Source organism: Phyllostomus hastatus, unplaced genomic scaffold (genome assembly GCF_019186645.2).
Source record: "Phyllostomus hastatus isolate PE091 unplaced genomic scaffold, TTU_PhHast_1.1 phas_scaffold_60, whole genome shotgun sequence".
In the NCBI taxonomy this organism is placed as follows: Eukaryota; Metazoa; Chordata; class Mammalia; order Chiroptera; family Phyllostomidae; genus Phyllostomus; species Phyllostomus hastatus.
Window position 1 is genome coordinate 16,533,708 of NW_025334038.1, and position 24,026 is coordinate 16,557,733.

Genomic DNA, 24,026 nt, shown 5'->3' on the forward strand with positions numbered 1-24,026 from the left:
TTCCCGATGTTGCCAAGGTCGCAGGTTTGATCTCTGGTAAGGTACATACCAGAAACAACCAATGAATACATCAGTAAGTGGAACAACAAATTGATGTTTCTCTCTTAAAAAAAATTAAGAAATAAAACATTAAAAAAATTGTGATTTAAAAAAGGAGTCTAGTCACAGCAATCAACATAGTAAAGACCTTAGACATCATTAAGCTAATTCCCTTAAATTATAGAATAGTCCCAAAGAGATAAATTTTCCAAGAGAATTTTAAGGAGCTGCTATCTTGTGGGCTTGGGGATGAGAAAATTGCCAAACAGTATCTCATGCACTCTATACATTCTTTCTCTTTGCCCAAGGCTCAGATCTCCCATCTTCTGAATCAACACTATTGTATACTGTAACATACATTTTCTTTTTTCCTTCCAGATTTACTCTCCTCCACTCTTTCTGCTTCAGGAAGATGTCCTGCATGTACTACATCAACACACGTCAGTTTTTATGGAGGTAGCTCTCCCTATAGAACTGCTCCCTCATCTCATCTTTTTGGACTTAGAGGTGATCAACACAGATCTGTGCATACTGGGGTACTGCAATGTTGTGTTTCATCTCTGCCTACTTGTAATTTTCACTTTATTAAACTCCCCCCAAATTATTCTAATTTGACTGTGCCATTGTTTCCTGCCAGGACCCTGACTGATACATGACACAACTTGCTACAAACTGTGGGATTCATTGGAAATGTAAGAAAAAAAATTCCTATTCTCTAGAAGTTTACATTGAGGCACTTAAATGATACCTCATGATAGTCATGAAGTGGGAATGCTAAATGGGGCTATGGAGACAAGCACTAGAAGGAATTCCATGACCTCAAAAGCACGGACAGTTTCACACAAATGAGGCTTTGAGTTGTGCAATGGGACTATCATTTATTTGGGTCCTACCATGTGCTACACCCACAATGGCCATGCTTAATATACTATATTAAGAGATTAGAAATAGTTAAAAGCCAGCACAGTGGCGAAGCTCATGCTATTTCTACTATACCAAAGTTCTCCAAACTTAGGTAGAACCTACCTCAGGAAAATGCAAAGAATTAATCAACGAAGTTTTTCTTATTAAAGTGAAATTCACATAACATAAAATTAAGCATTTCAAAGACAACAATCCAGTGGCATTTAGTACATTCATAATGTGTGCAAGCACCACCTCTATCTAGTTCCAAAACATTTTCATCTTCCCAAAATAAAACGCTGTACCTGTTTCCCCCCACTCAGGCCACTGCAACCACCAATCTACTCTCTATCTCTATGGATTTACCTATTCTGGATTATTTTGTAAGTGGAATCAGACAATGTGACCTTTTGTGTTTGGCTTCTTTTACTTAGGATAATGCTTTTAAGGTTCAGTCTCAACATACTGTAGCATAAATCAGTAGTATTTTATGCCTTTTTATGGCTGAATAATAATCACTGGTATGGGCATGTCACATTTTGAAACACGTTTCTCTCCTTTGGTTCCTGTGAAAAGTGTTTATATGAACAAGTGTCTACACTTGTCTACAAGTGTTTGTGAACGGTTTTAATTCTTTCAGGTATATACCTACAAGTGGAATTGATGGGTCATTTGATAATTATGTTCAACTTTTTGAGAAACCATAAAGCTGTTTACCACAAGGGCTGAACCATTCTTCCTTCCTATCAGCAATGAATAAGGGTTCCAATTTCCAATTTCTCCATATCCTAAAATCAACCAACCTTTAAAATTTAAATTTTAAAAGAGCATAAAATTAAAAAATGCACTACACTATAAGGCACAGAGTGAATATTTATTTATCATAGAGGTTAAGCTGAAGCTCTAATTTTACAGATGCTGGAAAACCAGGCCAGAAAAGCGCAGAGACTTGCTCTAAGTCAAAGCTAAAGGATGCTTCTAACAAGATGGGGCCAGGAGAGAAGAAAATATTTTAGTAACATTTTATAAGTACGTCTTCAAATTTACTCACTCCAAGCATCCTTTCAAGTTCCTGATATTAAAATTGTTTCCACCATGTTTTGGAGGATAAACAAGAACCCCAGTAGAAAAAGAAAAAGAGAGATACTTCCAAAAGGGAGGCAGGACACCAAGCAATAAGCACATCAGTCCACCTAAAGATGACAGCCACTAAAATATCTGAGCACGAGATTAGCCAAATAAATGACCATTTAAGAAAATCTCCTCCCAATCTCCCTATCTTTGTTTTCCCCATAAGCCTGTTCAGCCCCACCCATGTTTCACAACAAATCAGACTGGTACACCCCAATCCTTTTAAAGCCCTAAATTCTCTGTCCAAATATTTTCTAAGTATTTATTGTTCTGGGAGGGAAAATGGTACTGGGGTGTGTTTTCAGGTGCATGACATTTCCAAAGTGGAGAGAACAAAAGCCTCTGGCTTGGCTTCCTGCTTCAGCACTCCTGTCAGCAGGAACTCAGGTGAGAGGATGGGTAGCCCAACCCGAATTGGAATGTTGCATCGAGGAACATCCTGGGAGCATGTGATCACAACTCTCTGGGGCTGGGAAGACAGACAGCACATACAGAAAGTCAGGTGGAGAAAGAACCCTAGAAATAGGTTTAGGACCCACTCATCAGTCTAAGCATTACTAAAACAGTACCTTCTGATATGATGCCATGTGAAGCATACCGCATTGTCTATGGAGTACTCTTATCAGAAAAGTTGAACCAGAATTTATTCAAGCTTTTAAAATTAACTATAATTTACAGGAAATATAGAACATAGAAGAACAAGATAAATGATACAATCAGGGGGCAAAAAGTGAAACCAAAAGTCCAGACTGAGGAACATTCTAAAGGACAATTGACCTAGTTTCTGTAGGAAGTCAGTGGCTTAAAAAAGCCTGGGTGGGCCCTGGATGCTGTGGATCAGTGGATTGAGCACTGGCCTGTGAACCAAGGGGCTGATGGTTGATTCCCAGTCAGAGCGCATGCCTGAGCTGTGGTCCAGGTCCCCAGTTGGGGGCATGTGATAGGCAATTAACTGATTGATGTTTCTCTCCCTCTCCCTGACGGTAAAAGTAAATAACAACAAAAAAATCCCTACATACTAAAGGAAAAAAAAAAAAAGAAAATGTATATATTTCTTAGAGATATGTACTTTAAGTATGTAAGTGGAAGTATGTTTGCAGTTTTCTTTAAAATACTTTAGTAAAGAAGATGGGGAGAAAAAGGGATAGAGTAAATGTAGCAACATCTAAATTAACCTCAGTGATTGCTATATCGAGGCCCACTGCATTATTCTTTTTGTGTATATCTGAAATTCTTTAAAATACAAAATAAAACTAAGTCTAATTGATATCAGCAGAGCTCCTCTCTCATTCCTATCCCTTTCTGTGCTATTCTTCCCAAACCCTCTCACTACTGTGTTCCCATGCGCACTTCCCCAGATCTAGAACACTCCCCATCCACCCTTACCTTGTAGGACCGGGGCATACTGGGTAGGACAGTGCCTCCACAGCAACTGATGATCTCTGCCATCTGAGGTGGAGGTGGCTGGACTCCAGGGGTCACATGAATCTCATAGCCCTAAGAGGAAAAAAATGGTGGAGACAGTGGAGAGCATACCAAGAAGCTGTGCACTGTTGGGGAGAAGACAGTCTCTCACCTCTAGCAGCCTTCGCTGACGAGCCCGGCTCAGAGAGTCACGGAGGCTGAAGCCAAAGTTCTTTTCCTGCTCAGAATCAGTCACCACATATTCATCCGGGGGCAAGAAACAACCAGCCTTGTGGGACTAAGGGTGGTAGCAGTCAGTATCAAAGCTCAGGCCAGCCTGTCACCTAGTCCTGCTGCCTAGCAATTACAGGGAGCTCACAAAGTGTTTCTGAATGAAGTCTTCTACCTGACTCACCCTTGTGTTCCTGCACCCCCTCCCTTGAGTGCTATGTGAGCAGTCTTCTACGGTCACTTTCTCTACTGGTTTGTCATCATTCCCTGGCCTCTCACCTGGTGCAGCCAATCCAGGGAGAGGATAGGGATCCCCCGCCCCAGGGCACACAGGAACTTGACTGTCCGGCAGATTCGATCAGTTACCAGGTGGGAAGCTTCTGTTACAGAGCTGGCCAGACTTCCCCCCAGGGCCAACACTGCCTGCTCTCCTCGGGCATCTACCACTCCTGTGAAGAGCACCTGTGGAAGGGATTGGCCCAAATTGGTCACAGCAACCCATGCATCAGTGCTTATCTCCCAAATCCCCTGGCTTTCCTCCCATCCCCCCACTTCTGAACCCACAAAGCATGAGGCCCCTTCTCTCCTACTTTGGGGGCTGTGGACTCATGTTTAGGTTTGGTCCGACGGAGGCTGCGGCCTGGCACTCCTTTGGCCTCCTCAGCTTGGTCTTTCTCTCTCTTGCCTGGTCCTGGAATGACTACATCCTGGGATTGAGAAGGATCTTTGTGAGGATTTCTGAGTCCCCAAACCTTTCCCAGCTCTGTGCCCCCAGCCCTCTCCTCACCTCTTCCTTTTCTGCGGAATCTTCCTCTTCCTTGAGGAATACTGTCTTCTGGTGGACTTCCCCTCTTTGGAGCCGTTTTCGAAGTGGGGGTGAATCCACAGCACTGAAAGGCCTCTTGCGGTTTTGAAAGGCCTTAGGCTGGGTCTTTGAAGTGACCTCATATCTACCTCCTGCCTCTACCTTTTGGATCTGGGAAACATGAGTGGGTGTCTCAGGAAGCTGGGCAAAGGCAGGCTTAGGGATGGCCGCAAGGGACTTGGCTACTCTTACTGCTCCTCGCCTTTGGTTCCTTGAGAATGGGAAGTTAGGTTCAAGGAGTGCAGAAGAGGGTTCATAGACGATGCGAGTTGTGAGGGACCCATTCTTCCTAGAGGCTTTTGGCCTCCTGCTGCAATTGGCTTGAGGGATGGACTCAGGGGAAATAGGCTGGTCTGTGGGGTCAGGAGACTGGAATTCAGTGGTGGCAGGAACTGGCACAGCACTTCCTGTCCTCAGTGTCCTGCTCCGACCACTCTGAGCTATGACCTTGGAAGTGATAGGTTGGTCTTTGGAGGTGGAAGGCTGGCACTCAGAGGCTGTGGGGACAACTGGCTCAGGGGTCTTGACAGAGGACCTCTGTGTCCTGCTCCGAGTGGCCCGAGATGTGGGCTCAGGGGTGACAGGCTGGTCTTTGGAGGTGGAAGGCTGGCACTCAGAGGCTGTGGGGACAACTGGCTCAGGGGTCTTGACAGAGGACCTCTGTGTCCTGCTCCGAGTGGCCCGAGATGTGGGCCCAGGGGTGACAGGCTGGTCTTTGGAGGTAGAAGGCTGGAGCTCAGAGGCTGTGGGGACAAATGGTTCAGGGGTCTTGACAGAGGACTTCTGTGTCCTGCTCCGAGTGGCCCGAGATGTGGGCCCAGAGGTGACAGGCTGGTCTTTGGAGGTAGAAGGCTGGAGCTCAGAGGCTGTGGGGACAACTGGTTTAGGGGTCTTGACAGAGGACCTCTGTGTCCTGCTCCGAGTGGCCCGAGATGTGGGCTCAGGGGTGGCAGGCTGGTCTTTGGAGGCAGGAGGGTGGGATTCTGAGGATATAGAAGAAACTGGAGAGGATGCCATCCTAGAGCACCCCCGGGGCCTGACTTTGGGTTTTTCATGAAGAGTGTCCAACTCTAAAGACAAGGGATTCTCTAAAATTTCCTGGCTCCCATTTTGCCTGCTTCTGGGAATGGGTGGTTCTAAAAAAGGTAGAGAGGGAGCAAAGAGGGGCTGAGGAGCAGGATGTTCTTGGTTCTGACAGATGAGGGGGTTTTGGCCTGGGACTGAGGCTTCAGATACTGTCGGAGGCACACAAGCATCTAGGGATTCTGGATCACCCTGGGGAGAAATAGAAGCAAGTGAGAGAGCAAGAGGCAGAGGGAAGAGAGATAGGACTGGACACTATTCTTGGTGCTTGTTACAGTGAGAGTATGCTCACTGGCTTTTCTCTGTCTCTGACTATCTTCCATTAGTCTGGGAACTTCCTAAGTAGGAAGCAGTCTCCTTTCCCACGAACCTCTCCCATAAGACCAATACAGTGTTGTCAGCATATGGATGATGGATAGCTGGGAAGAAGGAAGGGGCATGAAGAAAGGGATATTCTGAATCAGGCTGAGGGAGACAGAACTGGGTAACAGGTATATGGAAAATAACAGGTGCCAAGGTAAAGAGACAGATGACAATACTAAGAAGTGGAAAATGACAACAGTGGAGAAGCTGGGGAAGAACAAATGAAAGCAAAGTGGCGGGGAGATAGAGAAAGCAGCTCTTACCCTAGAAAGCCTCTCTGCAGGTGTCATCTTGCAACTCAAGTGGCCTAGACAGAAAGTAAAAACAAGTATAGCTGAGGTTCAAACAGACAGTTACTTAGGGTTTACCATAAGGGCTATGTGATACCTTGGGTCCCCCCTCTGCTTTCACTTACCTCTCTGCCACCTCTCGTGGCTTAATGGGGCTCCCCTTCTCCCACCTGACTGGCTCCCAGAAGCTATCAGGGCTGAAGAGAGTCCCATAAGGTCCCCTGCCCCTTCTGCAGGCTCCAGTATTGGGCTGGTGGCCTGCCCTTTCTGGTTCATGCTCCCTCTCTTTGTCTCTAGTCTCTGTGTACCTCCCTCCAGTATTACTTTGGGTATGCTGACTTCTAATCCACCTGGCTCACACTTTTTCTCTGGTGCTGGTTTTTCTGCTTCTCTCTCAAATACTTCTTTTGCAAGAGCCTGCTTTACCATCTCTTGTAATTCCTTGGGTGTTTTAATTTCTACCTTCAACCTCTCCATATCCCTTTTCACCATTATATTGGACTCTTGTCTCTGAGTGTCTCTAGCTAACACCTGTTTTTGTTCTCTGTCCTTCATCACCCTGGTTAATTCTTCCTCTCCCATCACATTTTCTCTCAATCCTTCCAGTGGCAGTTTTTTGGTTTCCCTCCCTAATGGCCCTCCCTCCAGAGTCACCCTCTCTGCTGATTCTCTTGGTATACTCATGCCTTTCTCTGCAGTCTGCAACCCTCTGCCTTGAATCTCCAATGGCTCTGCGTGAAATGGGCTTTCTGGATGTTGGTCTTGAGGTGTTGCCCTAGGTGAAAAGGGGCAAGAGCCATGGGCCTCAAGGTGGGCAGCAATAGGCTGGGTATCTGAGGCCTCAGATTCTCTTAGACAGAATGACTGTGTAGCCAAGACCTCCCATGGTTCATCCAGGGCACCTGGAAGTAGAGTCAGAGAGAGGGAGAAAGGTTGAGAAGGTTAACAGATTAAGAAAGGATTAATATAAATTAATGAATATTAAATCTATGAGTTATTAAAGAAAAGCTGGGAATAAGAAGGATATCTGTAACATTTAATGTTTGTCTCCAAAAGTAAGACCATAGCCCTGTCTGGTGTGGCTCAGTGGATTAAGTGCTGGTCAGTGAACCAAAGGGTAGCTGGTTTGATTCCCAGTCAGGGCACATGCCTGGGTTGCAGGCTAGGTCCCCAGTGGGGGCCACATGAGGGGCAGCCACACAGTGATGTTTCTCTCCCTCTCTTTCTCTCACCCTTCTCCTCTCTCTAAAAATAAATAAAATCTTTTAAAAAAATTTTTTTAAAAAGACTATACTTTCATATAAAAGCGCTCACAGCAGCCTCTTAAAAGTTATGCTAGACAAATTGCTCTATGGGTCTCTAAATTAATGACTTTTTTCCCTAATAAGATGGAGAAACATCGGCAAATAAAGAATATGAAAGAAACACATAGAGGAAGGAACAATGATGTGAAGTTAAGGGCACAGAAGAGGGCAGCTTCTTATACCTGGGGCCTGGAAGCCTCCATGGGAAGGGGCAGGCTTCTGGGGTAAAGGGGAAGGCCTAGGTGGATTCACCCTCCATGCTCTGGGCTGCTGCACAAGGAAAGATGGCCTGAGCATAGCTCCTCCAGAGAACTCCAATCTCCTGCCCTGCCTGTGCCAGCTTCCACACCATTCAAAGGCCACCTGTCTAATCACCCAGCTCCTGCTCATGTACCAGCATCCCCATGACACAGACGTTCTCACCTTCCATGCTCTGATTCTCTCTCTCCACAAAGCACTGGGTAGCTTGCAGGTCCAGATTTTCAGAATCTGGTGGGGGAGAAAGACAGGATAATAAGAAAATCATATCTGACCCATAATACCTTACTTTTTCTCTATTTTTTATCTTCCCAAATCAAACCCCTATGCAATGGACTGAATATGTGTGTCCCACCCCACATTCTTTAAAATTAAAAAAAATTTTATTAGTATTTATTTTATGGTGAATTTACTCCCCAGCCATAAGTTTTTGTTTCTTCAGTTTCTCCTGGGATATCTTTTTCTTCCATGCAAACTCCCTTTTGGTTTAGGAACAATCTGCTCTTTTTCACTAAGATCATCTCAGTGTGACAGGGAGAGCTCATGCCTGAGTTAACCCGCTCACGAGCTCTGTAAGTTCTGCACTGCATCTTGGGAGCTTCGTTCACCAGGATGTGCTCAATGACCTAAAAATCTATATCTAGCCCTGGCTGGTGTAGCTCAGTGGATTGAGCACAGGCCTACGACCCAAAAGATCATGGGTTTGATTCCCAGTCAGGGCACATGCCTGGGTTGCAGGCCAGGTCTCCAGTTGGGGGCACACGAGGGGTAACCACACATTGATGCTTCTCTCCTTTTCTTTCTCCTTCCTTTCCCCTCTCTAAAAAATAAGTGGAAAAAAAAAAGCAAAAAAAAAAAAACAACTACACCTAAACTCTTAAGTACAGCATTACTCTCTGTATTTTTAAACACATGCAGCAAAAATTTAGCTTTTGGGGCCACTCGCCCTGTGTCAATCCCCACTGTCTGGCCTGGGCACAACTATCAACTCCACCATTGTATCAACAGAATGGGACGTATTGCTTCTTTGAAGTTACATCTTTCACATACTTGGTGGCTTTCTGAATACGCATACCCTTGATGGTCTAGTAGTTTCATACCATGTTCATACCAGGTTCACTTAAAGTGAACATGAAGAGTTGAACCTCTTGATTTGCATGATTTTGTGGGGTTTTCTGGGTCATGTGAATAGTAAACCACTTTTTAGAGGTCACTTTTGGCTGCTTTCAGGAAGATACCACTCCACATTCTTTTTGTTTTTTAAGATTTTATTTATTTTTAGAGAGAGGGGAAGGGAGGGAGAAAGAGAGGGAGAGAAACATCAATGTGTGGTTGCCTCTCATGTAGCCCCCACTGGGGACCTGGCCTGCAACCCAGGCATGTGCCCTGACTAGGAATCAAACTAGTGACCCTTTGGTTCACAGCCCATGCTCAATCCACTGAGCTATACTAGCCAGGACCGCCACTCCACATTCTTATTCTAATACTACAATGTGATAGCATTAGGAGGTAGGGCACTTGGGAAGTGAATTAGGTCCTCAGGGTGGAAACCTTATGAATGGGATTAGTGCCCTAATAAAAGAGACCCCAAAGAGTGCCCTTGTGCCCTTCTGGCATTTAAGGACACAGTGAGAAGCAGGCAACCAGTGAACAAGGAAGTGAGCTCTCACTAAGATAATGAATCTGCTGTTTCCTGGATCATGCACTGTCCAGCCATTAGAACCATGAGAAATAAAGGTTTATTGTCTATAAGCCATCCATTCTGTGGTATTGTTTATAGCAGCCTGAATGGACTAAGTCCCCTTATAAACTTTCTTTATCTTAGGGGTCAAGGGAAGAGGAAAGGCCAGCACTTACCATCATGGTTGTCTTCAGAGTCCTTGGTCGTGTCCACATGTGGTTCTCTCCCTCTTTCTCTGGGGGGCTGGGCTCTCTTTCTCTGTGGCTGGGTGGGTTCTCCTGGAGTACCTGTGTCTACCAAGAGATCTGTTACTTTCTCCCTTGAGACAAGATGGCCCTGCTCTACTTGTGCTACAGGTGGCTCACCCTGGGCCCCTGCCTCAAGAGCTCCCTCCTGCTGAGGAACAGATACAACCCACTCTGTCCCAGCAACCCCTTCTGTTGGAAACTGACTCTTTCTTTTATCAGCATCTGCTTCACTGTCCCCACCTGGAGGAGGCCGGGCTTCCTCTAGATTCATCACAGGTAGCTTTGCTGGACCCCTTTCTGCTTCCACATTTGTTTGATTTGTCCATGCAACAGGCACCTGATGCTTCTCTGGAAGTATAACAGCTGATCCTGGGGGGATTTCCTCTTCCACTTGTATGCTGATGCCCACTTTGGCAGAGGCTTGGCTTATTTCCAGGTGGACTCCAGGTGAGCTCTTATCTTCTTCCACTTCTCTAACACTGGCCTCAAAAGGAGGTTGGCTCTTTTCTGAATGCGCTTTGTCTGTGTGACCCTTGGGAACATATTCTCTCTTTTCTACTGGGAACTTCTCCTTCTCCACTTCTGTGTCACCGTCTCTCCCAGAAGAGGTTTGGCTTTGCTCAAGCAAAGCCAGAGGTTGGGCCTGGTCCTCTTCTGCATCTATATCTCTGTTCCACATAGCAGCATGGCTTTCTTTCAGACGTGCCAAAGTGAGTGCTGCTGATACTTCTTCCTCATCATCTGTATTGCTGTTAATCACCATGGAGGCTTGGCTGTGTACCAGAGGGACTGTGAGTGGGGCCTCAGTCTCCACATCTGTGTCACTACCAGCCAGGCTCTCTTGAAGATGTGCTAGGTCAGGTCCCCCAAGGCTCTCTGTACTAACACCATGGAAGATTTGCCTCTTCTTCACGGGAACCACAGCTGGGGTCGCAGGAATCTCTTCTTCCAGGTCAGTATCACTGTCTATGAAGCCACAAGGCTGGGCCCTTTCTAGATGAACCTCAGCTGGCCTTCCTGGAGGCCTGCTCTCATCTTCCACATCTGTTTCACTGTCCTCTCTAACAGGTTGGCTTCTCTCAAGAATCATCCCAACTGGAACCACCCCATTGCTTGTATCCCTCTTGGCTCTTGTGTCATTGTTCCTTTCCTTCCCTGAATACTGATTCATTTCACACTGGATTTCAGTTGCGACAGCTTTAGGCTGCTCTTTCTCTGCAGTGGCATCTCTTGTAGCAGCTGAGCAGGCCTCCCCTGCTACTGGTTGTGGACTTTCTTCCTCATCTGTGTCACTGTCAAGGTTGAAGGCACAAGGTGGCTCAGGGCCATGTGGGGCAGAAGAAGGCCCCTCTTCATCACTATGAAGGGAAGAGAAGAAAAAGATATCGAATCTATTTCCCAGGAAGGGATGCCTGACTCAACTGTGAGCTCCTGGAGGGCAGAGACAAGGTAGTATTTGTTTTTCTATCTCTAGCAATTAGTTTTCCATTTGGCACATCAGAGATGTTTAATGAAAATTCAGCTAGTGAAAGAGTATGTGTAGCTCCCCAGCCCTCACTTCCATGATAATTCTCTCTCTTAGAGATGGATCCTTTAGTCTGGGGTTCCTCCTCTTTTGGAAGACTCAGGTATCTGGCCCTTCAGCAATTACCTCTCTGGAACAACTGTTGCCAAAATGGGGAATGTGGTCCTTGGTTCTTTCACCATGTACCTTTCAGAAAGAGGATCTGCCAAGGGTAGAAAGGAGTAAATTGACAGTTTTTCACCATCCTTATCTCTTTGCCCACCCTCCCAATACACACACTTACCTACTTCCTCTTCTGAGTCCTCAGCCAACAGATTCCCCCAAGGCTGAGTTCCTCCTTGTACCCTGGGTGTCTCCTGTACAGTTAGGGGGCCCCAGGACACATAGGGCAGGGAGACATCCAGGCGATGGTACTGGCAGGGCAAGTCAGCAAAGACAACCAACTCCTGGTTCCTCAGACGATGACTCACCCCAGGGCTCAGAAACTTAGGAGGCCTCAGGATTTGTGTACCATTGAGGCTCCCACAATCCCGGAGAATGGGTGCCTTGTTCCAGGCCAAGATTTCAATCACTGCATGTTGTTTAGAGATGGTTGAAAAGGGCAGGGCCACAGTGCAATCAGGCATTCGGCCTACCACATTCTTCCCGAGGTATAGTGGGAAATCTAAGAATTAGAGAGACAGGTATGTTCCAAGGCCACATTCCTGGCCTGTTATTGGGAAAATTCTGGGGTTAAGTACCCAGCTACCCATTCAAAGTTCCCACATGCATTAGAAAAATAAAAGGCCCTAGGACATTTAAGTATTGAAAAATATATATATTATTCATATTTAACACCCGCCCATCCATGTAGATTTTCTATTGTTATAAAATATACATAAAATAAAGCATTTTAACCATTTTTAAGTGTACAGTAAAATCACCCCCAGTGAGTCCAGAGACCTTGCCTGGAACAGTCAAGTCAATCAGCCCCCTCTTCTCTATTCCCAGCAAAAAGTTTTTTCAGATACCTGTGAAACATATACAAACTTCTTACAACCCTTCAACTACCTCCCCACAAAAATAAGAGGCCTATAGCAGTATCCATACCCCCTGACCTTTTTCTGGTCCATGGACACTACTGAAGATATGCAGTCGCCCTAAGGGCTCCAGGCTACTCCCCAATGAGTCACTGGGTCTCTCTGTCTCTTCCTCTTCTTCAACCTCCCAGTTAATAGCCTGAGTATCCTCCATGATCTGGGAAGGAAACACACTGCCATCATTTCTATCATTGGCTCACACACAGTCTTAGCAAGGAGACTCACAACTGGGGGTAGACCTGGATAGTTACAGGGTTTGATGCTTCTCATTATGCCAAGCATTCTGTTGTTAACCTTCTAAAGCAGTGAAAAAACATTTTTGACTATGACACAGAATAAAAAAATCATAAAGTCCCAAGTTTACAAGTAGATGTTCCTCAACTTACAGTTACATCCTAAGAAAACCATAAACTGAAAATGCACTTAATACACCTAACCTACCCAACATCATAGTTTAGCTTAGCCTACCTTAAAAGTGCTCAGAACACTTACATCAGCCTACAGTTGAGCAAAATCATCTAACACAAACACTATTTGATAATAAAGGGTTGAATATCTCATGTAATTTATTATGTATACCACTTTTGCAATACTGTAAAGTCAAAAAATCACAGCCTGAAGAATACCTGTATATAAAAATACACATATTGCCCTGGCTGGTGTGGCTCAGTGGATTGAGTGCCACCCAGCAAACCAAAGGGTCACTGGTCCAATTTCTAGTCAGGGCACATACCTGGGTTGCAGGCTAGGTCCCCAGTAGAGGGTACACAGAGGCAACCACAAATTGATGTTTCTCTCTTTCTCCCTCTATTCCCCTCTCTAAAAATAAATACACAAAATCTTAAAAAAAAAACCAAACAAACAACAAACCACACACACATACTGGGGTTCTGGCCAAGATGGAGATATACACAGACATGCTTTGCTTCCTCGCACAACCAAAAGAAAGATAACAACCAATTTAAAAACAAAAAGCAACCAGAACTGCCAGAAATTTGAACTGTATGGAAGTCTGACAACCAAGGAGTTAAAGAAGAAATATTCATTCAGACTGGTAGGGAGGGTGGAGAGAGGCAGCTGGGGTGGAGAGGACGTGCAGCAAGGTGGCAGTTGGCGGACAGGGGGTCCCACCTTCTCATGCAGGTAAGCCAGGAAGAATAACTGGAAAGCAAGACAGACTGCACAACCTAGGGTTCTATCCAACAAATATCTATCCAGCAAAGCTATCATTTAGAATGGAAGGGTAGATAAAGCACTTCCAAGATAAGGTCAAGTTAAAGGAGTTCATCATCACCAAGCCCTTATTTTATGAAATGTTAAAGGGACTTATCTAAGAAAAAGATCAAAACTATGAACAGTAAAATGGTGACAAACTCACAACTATCAACAACTGAACATAAAACAAAAACAAACTAAGCAAACAACTAGAACAGGAACCGAGTCACAGAAATGGAGATCACATGGAGGGTTATCCAGGGAGGGGGAGGTAGGAGAGTGAGGGAAAAGGTACAGGGAATAAGAAGCATAAATGACAGGTACAAAATAGACAGGGGGAGGTTAAGGATAGTATGGGAAATGGTCCATGTACCCCCCCATGGACATGAATAAGAGGGGGGGAATGCTGGTGGAGGGGGATAAATGGAAGAAAAAAAAATAGGACAACTGTAATAGCATAATCAATAAAACACACTTAACACATTTATATAGACATTTTGAGAAACAATGGTTAGCCTTACTATATATGATAATTTTCATTTTTTTTCTATTTTCTATTTTTACATGCTGATTTGCTTCCCACTAAATTGATTTCAATATTCACTATTGGATTGCAACTCATAGTTTGAAAAACACCAGTTTAAAGTAAGGTAACTTTTGCCAAGCATCAACTATGTGTTGGTAATTGTGTTACGTGTCAGGCATAGTAGCCATATGAGGCCAGCATTTAGGAAACTAAGGCTAAAAATAGTATTTGCTCACAGTAAAACATCAAGTAAATGTAAAGGGCAGGAATAAATGTGCTTTTGGCTTCAAAGTCCATGCTTCTTACACTTTAGGCAATCCCAGTGTGATCAGAATAAACTGACTCAATTAATTATCTAAAGAACACTGTAAAGTATTATTATGTTCTATTTCTTTGCTAAAGAAACTGCAACACAGATAGGTTAAGCACCTCGCCCAAGATCATCCAGATAACGTCTCTCCTCTGTTTAATATTCTTCGATGGCTTTCCATGCTCTCAGAATAAAATAAAATTTAAACTCCTTAGCAAGAGCCAACATGATCTGAACTTGACGACCTCAGTGCATTCCTCGCCCTCTCCCACCCCAAAAAGCCACATGGGCCGCCTTCTCAATCTCTGAACACACTGTCCTCATTGCCCCACATCTGCATGCCTTCGGCCGCTCCTTGGCTCTTGGCTCCTAGTTTTCGGTCTGACTCCTACCTATTCTTTCCCACTCAGTTCAAAGGTCACTTCCTCGGCAAAGCCTTTCCTGGAGTCTTCCCCACTTTCTGGTGTTCCTAATGTATTCATGTGTTCCACCGTAGTCAATGGATTTGTATCTATCCCGACACTTCTCACCATATTGTAACCATTTCTGCCTTCACATACCCCCTGGAGAACTGGACCAGCAGAACTGTGTCTTTTCCTGTACAGCCCATCATGTTCGCTCAACAGTAGTTATTCCGCACCTGGTACCGTTCAAAGTATTAGAGACACATTCACGAACCAAACATAAAATTAACCCTGCCCTCCTGGAGGTTACATCACCGAACCTATTGATGAAAGAACCAATGGAAGTGGATAAAAACTCGTAATAGGAATTATGGTTGGAATTCACTTAGAAAGGTGCCACCCTAGGGAGAAACCATTGATAGGGAAATTGGGAGGCCTCCAATGGAGATAGTGCTGACTCTGTCCTTATGACTGGCGAACTCTGCGGGTGCCCAAGACCCTTGGCTCCAACCCAATAGGCCACCACCTTTGATCCCCAACATGGCAGGTTCCCTCCGGGCCCAACGGTCTCCCAAGTGTCCTCATACCTAAACTCGGGGCGGGGCGTCAAGTAAGGATGAGTATTATAATCCGAGAAGAGACTTCCAAATCTCCTCCACCCAGTCGCACCCAAGGCATGCCCCTCCCACCCCCCAGAGAAACAAGATGGCACCCCAGCAGCGCGGGCGCGGACCCCCAGAAGTCACCTACTTTGAGTCTCTGCGCGCGCCACTAGTAACGGCCGCGACCCGTTGGCGCGAGCGCGCCAGCCTTGGTCGGAGCTGATTCGCTGATTGGTTCCAGTCGCTGTCTTTCACAGTTCCGCGGCAAGCCGACAATGCGGAGGCACAGCCAACAGCCAATACCCCTTCCCCGCCCCGCCCCCTACAGCTCAAAGGGGCAGCTCCTCGCGTGCCTGAGACGGATTGAGAGAGGCAGCGGTCGTCGTGCGCGCACATAATAGCGTAACTCGATTGGACAGTTCCAAGGATCCACCCAGGACCCACTGCCCACTTCCCGCGCAGATATCCAATCGGCGACCAGAGAGTCTTGCTGCAGGCGGCGCCTAGAGGAGCTTACCGTAGTAGTCGTCTGAAGTTTCTGGTGCGTCCAGAGTGCCCTTCCTAGTTTTTTCCAAATATGGTGGTTGCTGAGTCACGGAAATGAAAATGGCTTGCAGATTGCTGTCGTGGCGGGAGGCTGTATTTTGGAGAACAGCCCGCAGGCGTGGCGTTTGAGGACTCATTGCAGTGGGAAGTTCATTTCCTTTGATTTGTTTTTCATGTCACTTCCTCCCTGAGAATACAGCCCTGATGGATATTTTGAGGTCGTTTTCCTAAAGCCAAGATCCCTAGCCTTCTTAAAGGCCGATCGAGTTCTTTCAAGAAGTGAAGGAAGGATAAAATAATCTATTTTGTTATGTCATACTAAGACAAGAAAAGAATAGTAACAGTTTGACTTGTGTATAATGTAGAGTTCTTTTTTCATTCACTACCTCACTTCATTCTGACAAAAAAATCCAATAGGTAGGAGTGATAGGGGACTTAAGAGTTGGAAAACTTTAGTTTAAGGTAAATAGTTATAAGCCTAGTAAGTAACGTATATGTTAAAGTTTTTGTTTCAGAAACTACAGATCAGGCCCATCCTGGGTCTTGAAAAAACAGCCGACCTCCTGGGGCACTGCTAAAGATTACTGCCTGGGGACAAGTGGAGGCATCTGGGCCTTTGTGTTTCAGGGAGAGACAGACAACCATCCACCCCTGGAAGTAGCTAACTGCGTAGGACAGGAATGTTGCAGTTTCTTCTACCTGACCCTCCCCGAATTTCAAAACCCCTTATTGTACCTCGTTTATTGCCTGCTATAAAAATCTTGGCCTGGAAAGAAAAGGGAAGATGGTCTGTTAGGGTATTGAACCCACCATCTTCTCAGATCACTGGCCTTCTGAATAAAGCGCCTATAAAGATTCAATCGTTGTCATTGCTTATTGGGTTTGATAGTGACAGGCAGACCGAACGCTGGTGTCTTTTCTGGTTTCAGAAGTAGATTTTTACAGAGGTAAATGAAGCTCTGCTAAGTTAAGTGACTTTGCTAGGTTCGGTAGAGACAAATAGAGACAAGTCCTTTGATTCTAAATTCTAAACTTCACTGCCACAAAAATAACTTGCATTGTGATCATGCCCTAAAACATTTTTTTAAAATTCCATTTTATAGTGGGGAGAGGGGTCTTCTTACACAACTTAATGTTTTTTAAAGTTTTTTTTTTAAATATTTTATTTATTTATTTTTAGAGATGGAAGTGAAGGAGATAGAGAGAGAGAGAGAGAGAGAGAGAGAAAGAGACATCAATGTGTGGTTGCTGGGGGTTATGGCCTGCAACCCAGGAATGTACCCTAGCTGGGAATTGAACTTGGGACACTTTGGTTCCCAGCCCACGCTCAATCCACTGAGCTACGCCAGCCAGGGGCTAGAGGTTTTATTTATACATTTTTCTTTCTAAAAAAGGGAGAGAAACACCGTGTGACTGCCTCACGCACCATCCCCACTGGGTACCTAACCTGCAACCTAGACATGTGCCCTAGACTGGGAATTGAACCAGCGACCTTTTGGTTCACAGGCTGGCACTCAATCCACTGAGCCACACCAGCCAGGGCTTATTTATACACTTTTTAAAAAGATTTTATTTATTTATTTTTAGAGAGGGAAGGGAGGGAGAAAGAGAGAGAGAGAAACATCAATGTGAGGTTGCTGGGGGCTGTGGCCTGCAACTCAGGCATGTGCCCTGACTGGGAATCGAACCTGCGATGCTTTGGTTCACAGCCCATGCTCAATACACTGAGCTACACCAGCCAGGGCTATTTATACATTTTTATAGAGGGGAAAGGGAAAGAGGGAGAGAAATATCTATTGGTTGCCTCTCCCATGCCCTCAGCTGAGGACCTGGGCTGCAACCCAGGTGTGTGAATGGAGCTGGCAACCTTTTGGTTTTCAGGCCAGCACTTAATCCACTGAGCCACACCAGCCGGGGTCTAATGTTCTTTTATTTATAAGATGACTGAGAGATGTATATTGAATCCAATGTGAACTAACAGTGAAGACCTTGATATGTCCTCTATTACAGTGCTTACCACACTCCATTGTTCATACACTTTTCATCAAACTGCAAGGTCCTGGAGGCCAGGGAGCTAATTCATAATCATTTTTGTATCCCTAGCTCCTCTTTTGCAGGACACTCAATATCAAGTGAATTAATTCCAGAGAAAAAAAGTGCCACTTTGATTTGGGCCCATCCAATTTTATCCCATGAATACCCCCTCACCCATTATAAAATTTAAATCCCGAGGCTCTTGAAAGGTTGCAATTGCCAGTCACTAAGTAAAATCAGCGAACTGAAAAACTAGTGACTTTATCAAAGTGTCTAAAGGCATGCTGGAAAGACAATGAAATTCTGGCAAGTGATCTCATCCCATAGTTCTGTTTGACAAAACCAGATTCTTCAATGCTGCTCTAAGGTCCAGATCTACAGGGACAGAGATTTCCGGCTTCACAGATCCCAGATATCAGCTTCTCTAAACCATTCCATTTATTCTTTGAACATACGATCCACACAATTACATCTCTATTCTGCAATGTCCTTCTGCAATTTTGTTTCTCTTTCTAAATATTATCATGAGAAAACTCCCAAGGAAATAGCAGGAAGGTAACCTCTTCTTCCTGAGGTATCTGGGGAGCAGCGGTTTAGTGTTCATGCCTTCCATTACCAAAAGGCCAGTTGTTAGATAGCAGAGCTGTGTGCCACGTTTCTCCCCAGTTTTCGCTGAGCTAAGCAGTCCAATCTTTCCCTAGAGCTACCGCAGAGGGAAGCTTTCAGGGCGTGGCCACTCCACTTGCCAACGCCTGGCACCCTAAGGTTCCCAATTCCTGCAGCCCCTTAAACGACTGCCTTTTTGCATTAAAAAAAACACAAAAAACCTCGGGCTTAGAGGAAAGTTATCTTGAGTAAGGTCATTTTCATTAAACGCCAATAACCAAAATCCCCAAACTACTCATTCCTCCCTTCATTTTTGCCTTGTGTTCAACAATGGAGGACTACAACTCCCAGAGAGGACTGTACTAGTTCACCAGAGCAAAGACCAATGATCGTCGGCTACCTGACCGGCGTCGACTAATCAGGGCCAGCCTCACCGAGGCTTTGTCTAGGAGCGCTGCGCGGGCCCGTCTCCCGCCTCCCCGCAGGCGCACGCGCGCCCCGCCCTGCTCGCCTTCCCTCCCGAGCCCTGCCCTCTCCTTTCTCCCTCTCAGAACCTTCCTGTCGCTGCGTTCGGACCGCGCTGCTCCAGCCTCCGGGGCAAGTCTTATTCTACCAGCCTGTGAGCAGCAGCAGAGAAAAAAAAATTACATTTTTTCTTGCCCCATTTTTTTGAGGCGAGCAAAAATTTTTTAATTTGAACCATGAGGGAAATCGTGCACATCCAGGCGGGTCAGTGTGGCAACCAGATCGGTGCCAAGGTAAGGATTTTAAACCTCTTTTAAATATATTTCTTTTTGAAAAGAAAAAAACACCCAGATAAACTATGGAGAATGGTTGTGGGCTGTTTGCACTCTCCAGCCTTAACCAAACTTTGCCAAAAAGAAATTTTATATGTGCAATACAATTATAGCTAGAATTTGCTTTTGAAAAGTGGGAATTATTTTTCTTGGCAGAGTCGTTTTAGGGAAGGTATCGATAGCACTCTTGAGGTTTGTGGGGCGGGAAGACCGAGGTTCTGAAGGTTTTACTTAAAGGGAGTCTCCTAACGGTCCGAGGGCTGGGGAGAGAGGGAGATGCCGAAACTGGCTGAAACAAAGCAAGGCGAGGTTCCTACATGTGGAAACCCTTGGCGGGGTTTCCTAGGCCAAGCCAGTGGGGGAAGGGTTGAGGCTGGGGGAGCAGCTGCAGAGCTGCGGACGCAGTGCGCCAGTGTGCGGGGCACTGTGCGCTACCTTCACAAAAGACGAGGGTCTCCGCTGAACCCCATGATGCTCGAGTGGCAGGCCAATAGTTTTTTGTGGATGGAAAACTAATATAAGCTGGATTCATTTTGCGGCCTTTATTTCCCCTTAAAGAGACCCTTTTAGGGGCTTGAATAAGATAGAAAAAGGGGTCCTTTTCTTTAAAGGATCTCTTGGGACTAAATAATAGTGGGAGAAAAGAAGAGAATCCTCATTTAAAGGAAGAGGAGAGTGAAAGCTAGCCAAGGGATAATATTCCGGGGCGAAGTTTTTTTTTTTTTTTTTTTCTTCCTCCCCGCGCGCGCGCGCGGCTACAATGTAGCAGGGTGGGGTTTAGGGGGTGGAGGAAGTGCGGCCACTTAGTCGCAACAGCGGCAGGCCCCCGCCAGGCAGACACTGCAGCCCTGCGGGCAACTAGGGGGCGCGCTAGCTCGAGCTAGGCCGGGTCCCTCCCGAGGTGATTTCGCGCCTTGGCCCCGCCCACACACGACGCCTGCCTTTTGTCAGAGGCTTTGCGCGCGCTCTTGTGCTGAAGTCGCGTGGAGGTTTGGGGTGGGCAATTGCGGCAGCTGGTTACTACTTGCCCTATATGCCCTGCGTAGGTGAGCCTACGTAATCAGGTGGGCTGCCTCAGTCCACCCCACCAGTGCCTGAAATTGCAGGGCCCTTCCAGCTGGACGTCATTTCACATCCCAAGTCGGCTTTCCGGGAGGTAGGGGTTTTTAGGGGAGGGGCGTGGCAGGCAGTTCAAGGGGATGCCAGATCCTAGAACAGTGTGTCTGGAATTAAAGCGATGGAATCAGGGGCATAATTGGCTGAGATCTGAGCAGTGAGGATTCATTTCGCTTTCCCCACAGTTCTGGGAGGTGATCAGTGATGAACATGGCATTGACCCTACTGGCACCTACCACGGGGACAGCGACCTGCAGCTAGATCGAATCTCCGTGTATTACAATGAAGCCACAGGTGAGGGAATGAGCCTGGGAAGATCAGGTCGCATCTCTCCTACTTTTGCGGTCTCTTTCCATTCCTAGGGAACCCTTTATCCTCCTTGGATGAATCCATCCTTTCCCTTTGGAGACTTTTCTTCTGTTTAATTTCTCACCATGGGGGCCAAAGACTAGCTCTGCTGCCACCTAGCAGCAGCACCTGGAATAACAAATTTGGGTTCCTGGCTGTTACCTAGTCCCAATTTATTTACTTTCTGCTAATTTTCACTCCTCTATTTTACTTACCTGTAGGTGGAAAATATGTTCCTCGAGCTATCTTGGTGGATTTGGAACCTGGTACCATGGACTCTGTTCGCTCAGGTCCTTTTGGCCAGATCTTCAGACCAGACAACTTTGTTTTTGGTAAGTTATATAGATATAGATATTTGTAGCTAACCATCATATTTGATTTATGTGGGTACAGGAGGACAGATAGAGTTAGAAAATGATTATTGTATTGGAGAGTTTTTATAGGGCCATGTCTTGAAATCTCTAATGGAGGGTTGCGGGAGTGACTGCCTTACATGGTAAACTTTGGGTGGGGGGATATATCACAGGTGAGGAAGAAAATGAAGATAGATCCATGGGTATTATTCCAAGAGTTGAAAGGTGATTGTGTATGTACCACTTTACTAACCAAGCTTGCTTCCCGACCTCATTCCAGGTCAGTCTGGGGCAGGCAACAACTGGGCCAAGGGCCACTATACAGAGGGGGCTGAGCTGGTTGACTCAGTCCTGGATGTGGTGCGGAAGGAGGCTGAAAGCTGTGACTGCCTGCAGGGCTTCCAGCTGACCCACTCACTGGGTGGGGGCACAGGCTCTGGAATGGGCACCTTGCTCATCAGCAAGATCCGTGAGGAGTATCCTGATCGCATTATGAACACCTTCAGTGTTGTACCTTCACCCAAAGTGTCTGACACTGTGGTTGAGCCCTACAACGCCACCCTCTCTGTCCATCAGTTGGTAGAGAATACTGATGAGACCTACTGCATTGATAATGAGGCTCTATATGACATCTGCTTCCGCACCCTCAAGCTGACCACGCCAACCTATGGGGATCTGAACCACCTTGTCTCAGCCACCATGAGTGGGGTCACCACCTGCCTCCGCTTCCCTGGCCAGCTCAATGCTGACCTTCGTAAGCTGGCAGTCAACATGGTCCCCTTCCCACGCCTCCACTTCTTCATGCCTGGCTTTGCCCCTCTAACCAGCCGTGGAAGCCAGCAGTATCGGGCTCTCACTGTACCAGAACTCACCCAGCAGGTATTTGATGCCAAGAACATGATGGCTGCCTGTGACCCCCGCCATGGCCGGTACCTCACCGTGGCTGCTGTCTTCCGTGGGCGGATGTCCATGAAGGAGGTGGATGAGCAGATGCTCAATGTGCAAAACAAGAATAGCAGCTACTTTGTGGAGTGGATCCCCAACAACGTCAAGACAGCTGTCTGCGATATCCCACCCCGTGGCCTGAAGATGGCAGTCACCTTCATTGGCAACAGCACGGCTATCCAGGAGCTGTTCAAGCGCATCTCAGAGCAGTTCACAGCCATGTTCCGCCGGAAGGCTTTCCTGCACTGGTACACGGGTGAAGGCATGGACGAGATGGAGTTCACCGAGGCTGAGAGCAACATGAATGACCTTGTCTCCGAGTACCAGCAATACCAGGACGCCACCGCAGAAGAGGAGGAGGATTTCGGTGAGGAGGCGGAAGAGGAGGCTTAAGGCCACATCCATCACTCAGGCTTCTCAGTTCCTTTAGCCTTTGTCCTCACCTGCCCCTTTACTCTCCCTCAGAATTTGCATCTTCTGCCTCTTTTATTCTTTTAGGGGTGTTCTAGAACAGTGCTTGGCACATCATAGGCACTCAATAAATATTCGTTGCTTGTTGAATGTCTCCTCTCTCTTTCCACTCTGGGAAACTTACATTTCTGCCATTTTGGGTAATCTTGTATTTCTTTCTGGTACCCATTCCTCCCATCTGTCCAGTTAATATTCCCCTCTCTGTTTTCAAGATAATTCTCCAAGAAACTGAGTCTCATCCAGATCCCATTTAGGACTGTGTGCTGAAAAATACCACCCTAAGCCCATGTGGTTGCCGAGCGGAAACGGACTGGTGCTAATTCTAGCAGGTAGAAGTCCCTTACAGGGAAGGGGTGGGGTTTCCCATTCTAGAGCAGTTTTGGAGAGGGATTTGGGCTGTTCTAGTTTCTAGGTATTATTCCCTGCTCCTCCGCTCTCAGCGTTGGGAAAGGTATGAACAGTATTAACTCAATTTTCAGTCTCTTAAGCTTTGTTCTGAGTTAATTTCCTTTGTAGGGGTTCTCTGTCCACTTGACGGAGAACAGCCTCTGTCTTTCCTCTTCCGCTTTACCTCTCACATTAATTGCATCCTTTCTCTGGATAGAGGAGGTAAAGGGAGAAGAGTGACTAGCCTTGGTCCCTAAGCCTCCAGAAAGGCCCTCCCCATTTTGACCATTTCTTACCCTTTTAAGAAATAGCAGTCTGGTATGTGTGTGAATAGGTATGTACTGCCACCTAAATGTTGGAGTTATTCCCTGGAGGAGAAGGGGACAGGACACCCTCTGTCTTTTGGCAAAGTCTCATTTCTTTTGCTATTGCTCCTACCCTCCTTGATGTGGGCCCATCCTATGCTTCAAATTTGTTTAGTCTTGAACTTGCTTTTTTTCATATTGAAAAAATGACATTGCAGCAAGGGCCAAAAATAAATGGAAATTGAAAAAAATTGCAAGACTTGTGCTCGTTTAGGTGGCTGGTTCACTTACACATATACTGTATTCTCCATGAATTGATAAGAATATCCTTAGTACTTAATTGATCTTCATGTCTTAATCCCTGGTACCTAACCCGGCCCACCCCCACCCCGACCAGTACCAGTCTCCTTCAAAGAGGGGAACAAAGAAACATAGATTGGTTGCCCCTCTATGTGCCCTGACTGGGGACCAAACCTAACCCACAACCTAGATATGTGCCCTGACCAAGAACTGATCCCAAGACCTTTTGGTTTGCAGGATAATGCCCAACCGAGCCATACTGGCCTGAGCATCATTAGCAGTCTTAGCTGAGATAGACGGAGCTCAGATGCAGGATCTAGGAATTGAGGAAGAATTGTGAATGTGAAATGGTGCATA

At 46.1% G+C, this 24,026-nt stretch overlaps 2 protein-coding genes across 12 annotated transcripts; one reads left to right on the top strand and one right to left on the bottom strand.

Moving 5' to 3' along the window:
* Positions 1-1,797: 1,797 nt before the first annotated feature.
* MDC1 (mediator of DNA damage checkpoint 1) lies at positions 1,798-15,756 on the bottom strand. 11 transcript variants are annotated; one of them, XM_045825955.1, is made up of 17 exons: positions 15,447-15,590; positions 14,986-15,095; positions 12,423-12,561; positions 12,268-12,335; positions 11,609-11,989; positions 11,452-11,527; positions 10,041-11,158; positions 9,729-9,845; positions 8,037-8,102; positions 6,435-7,211; positions 6,283-6,326; positions 4,496-5,848; positions 4,299-4,415; positions 3,988-4,170; positions 3,650-3,775; positions 3,460-3,570; positions 1,798-2,542 (listed from the first exon to the last, which is right to left on the bottom strand). In XM_045825955.1, exons 5-17 carry the CDS (start codon positions 11,949-11,951, stop codon positions 2,375-2,377), a joined length of 4,599 nt encoding a protein of 1,532 aa, XP_045681911.1. In that variant the 5' UTR covers positions 11,952-11,989; positions 12,268-12,335; positions 12,423-12,561; positions 14,986-15,095; positions 15,447-15,590; the 3' UTR covers positions 1,798-2,374. The 11 variants fall into 11 exon arrangements, with proteins under 11 accessions (XP_045681911.1, XP_045681910.1, XP_045681909.1 ...); XM_045825954.1 differs by lacking the exon at positions 12,268-12,335 and having other exon boundaries at positions 9,729-9,839; XM_045825953.1 differs by lacking the exon at positions 12,268-12,335 and having other exon boundaries at positions 15,447-15,589.
* A 3,411-nt stretch (positions 15,757-19,167) lies between these two features.
* On the top strand, positions 19,168-22,764 carry TUBB (tubulin beta class I). The gene is made up of 4 exons (XM_045825983.1): positions 19,168-19,405; positions 20,746-20,854; positions 21,130-21,240; positions 21,542-22,764. Exons 1-4 carry the CDS (start codon positions 19,349-19,351, stop codon positions 22,597-22,599), a joined length of 1,335 nt encoding a protein of 444 aa, XP_045681939.1. The 5' UTR covers positions 19,168-19,348; the 3' UTR covers positions 22,600-22,764.
* The last annotated feature ends 1,262 nt before the right edge of the window (positions 22,765-24,026 follow it).

Excerpts from the sequence above, each read along its gene's own strand:
- MDC1 (XM_045825945.1), bottom strand. Across the intron at positions 11,159-11,451 it reads GCAACAGTTGTTCCAGAGAG|TGATGAAGAGGGGCCTTCTT; the intron begins GTAATTGCTGAA and ends TTCCCTTCATAG. Across the intron at positions 6,327-6,434 it reads CCACGAGAGGTGGCAGAGAG|GCCACTTGAGTTGCAAGATG; the intron begins GTAAGTGAAAGC and ends CTTTCTGTCTAG.
- TUBB (XM_045825983.1), top strand. The coding sequence starts at position 19,349 with ATGAGGGAAATCGTGCACATCCAGGCGGGTCAGTGTGGCAACCAGATC. Across the intron at positions 20,855-21,129 it reads GTATTACAATGAAGCCACAG|GTGGAAAATATGTTCCTCGA; the intron begins GTGAGGGAATGA and ends ACTTACCTGTAG. Across the intron at positions 21,241-21,541 it reads ACCAGACAACTTTGTTTTTG|GTCAGTCTGGGGCAGGCAAC; the intron begins GTAAGTTATATA and ends ACCTCATTCCAG.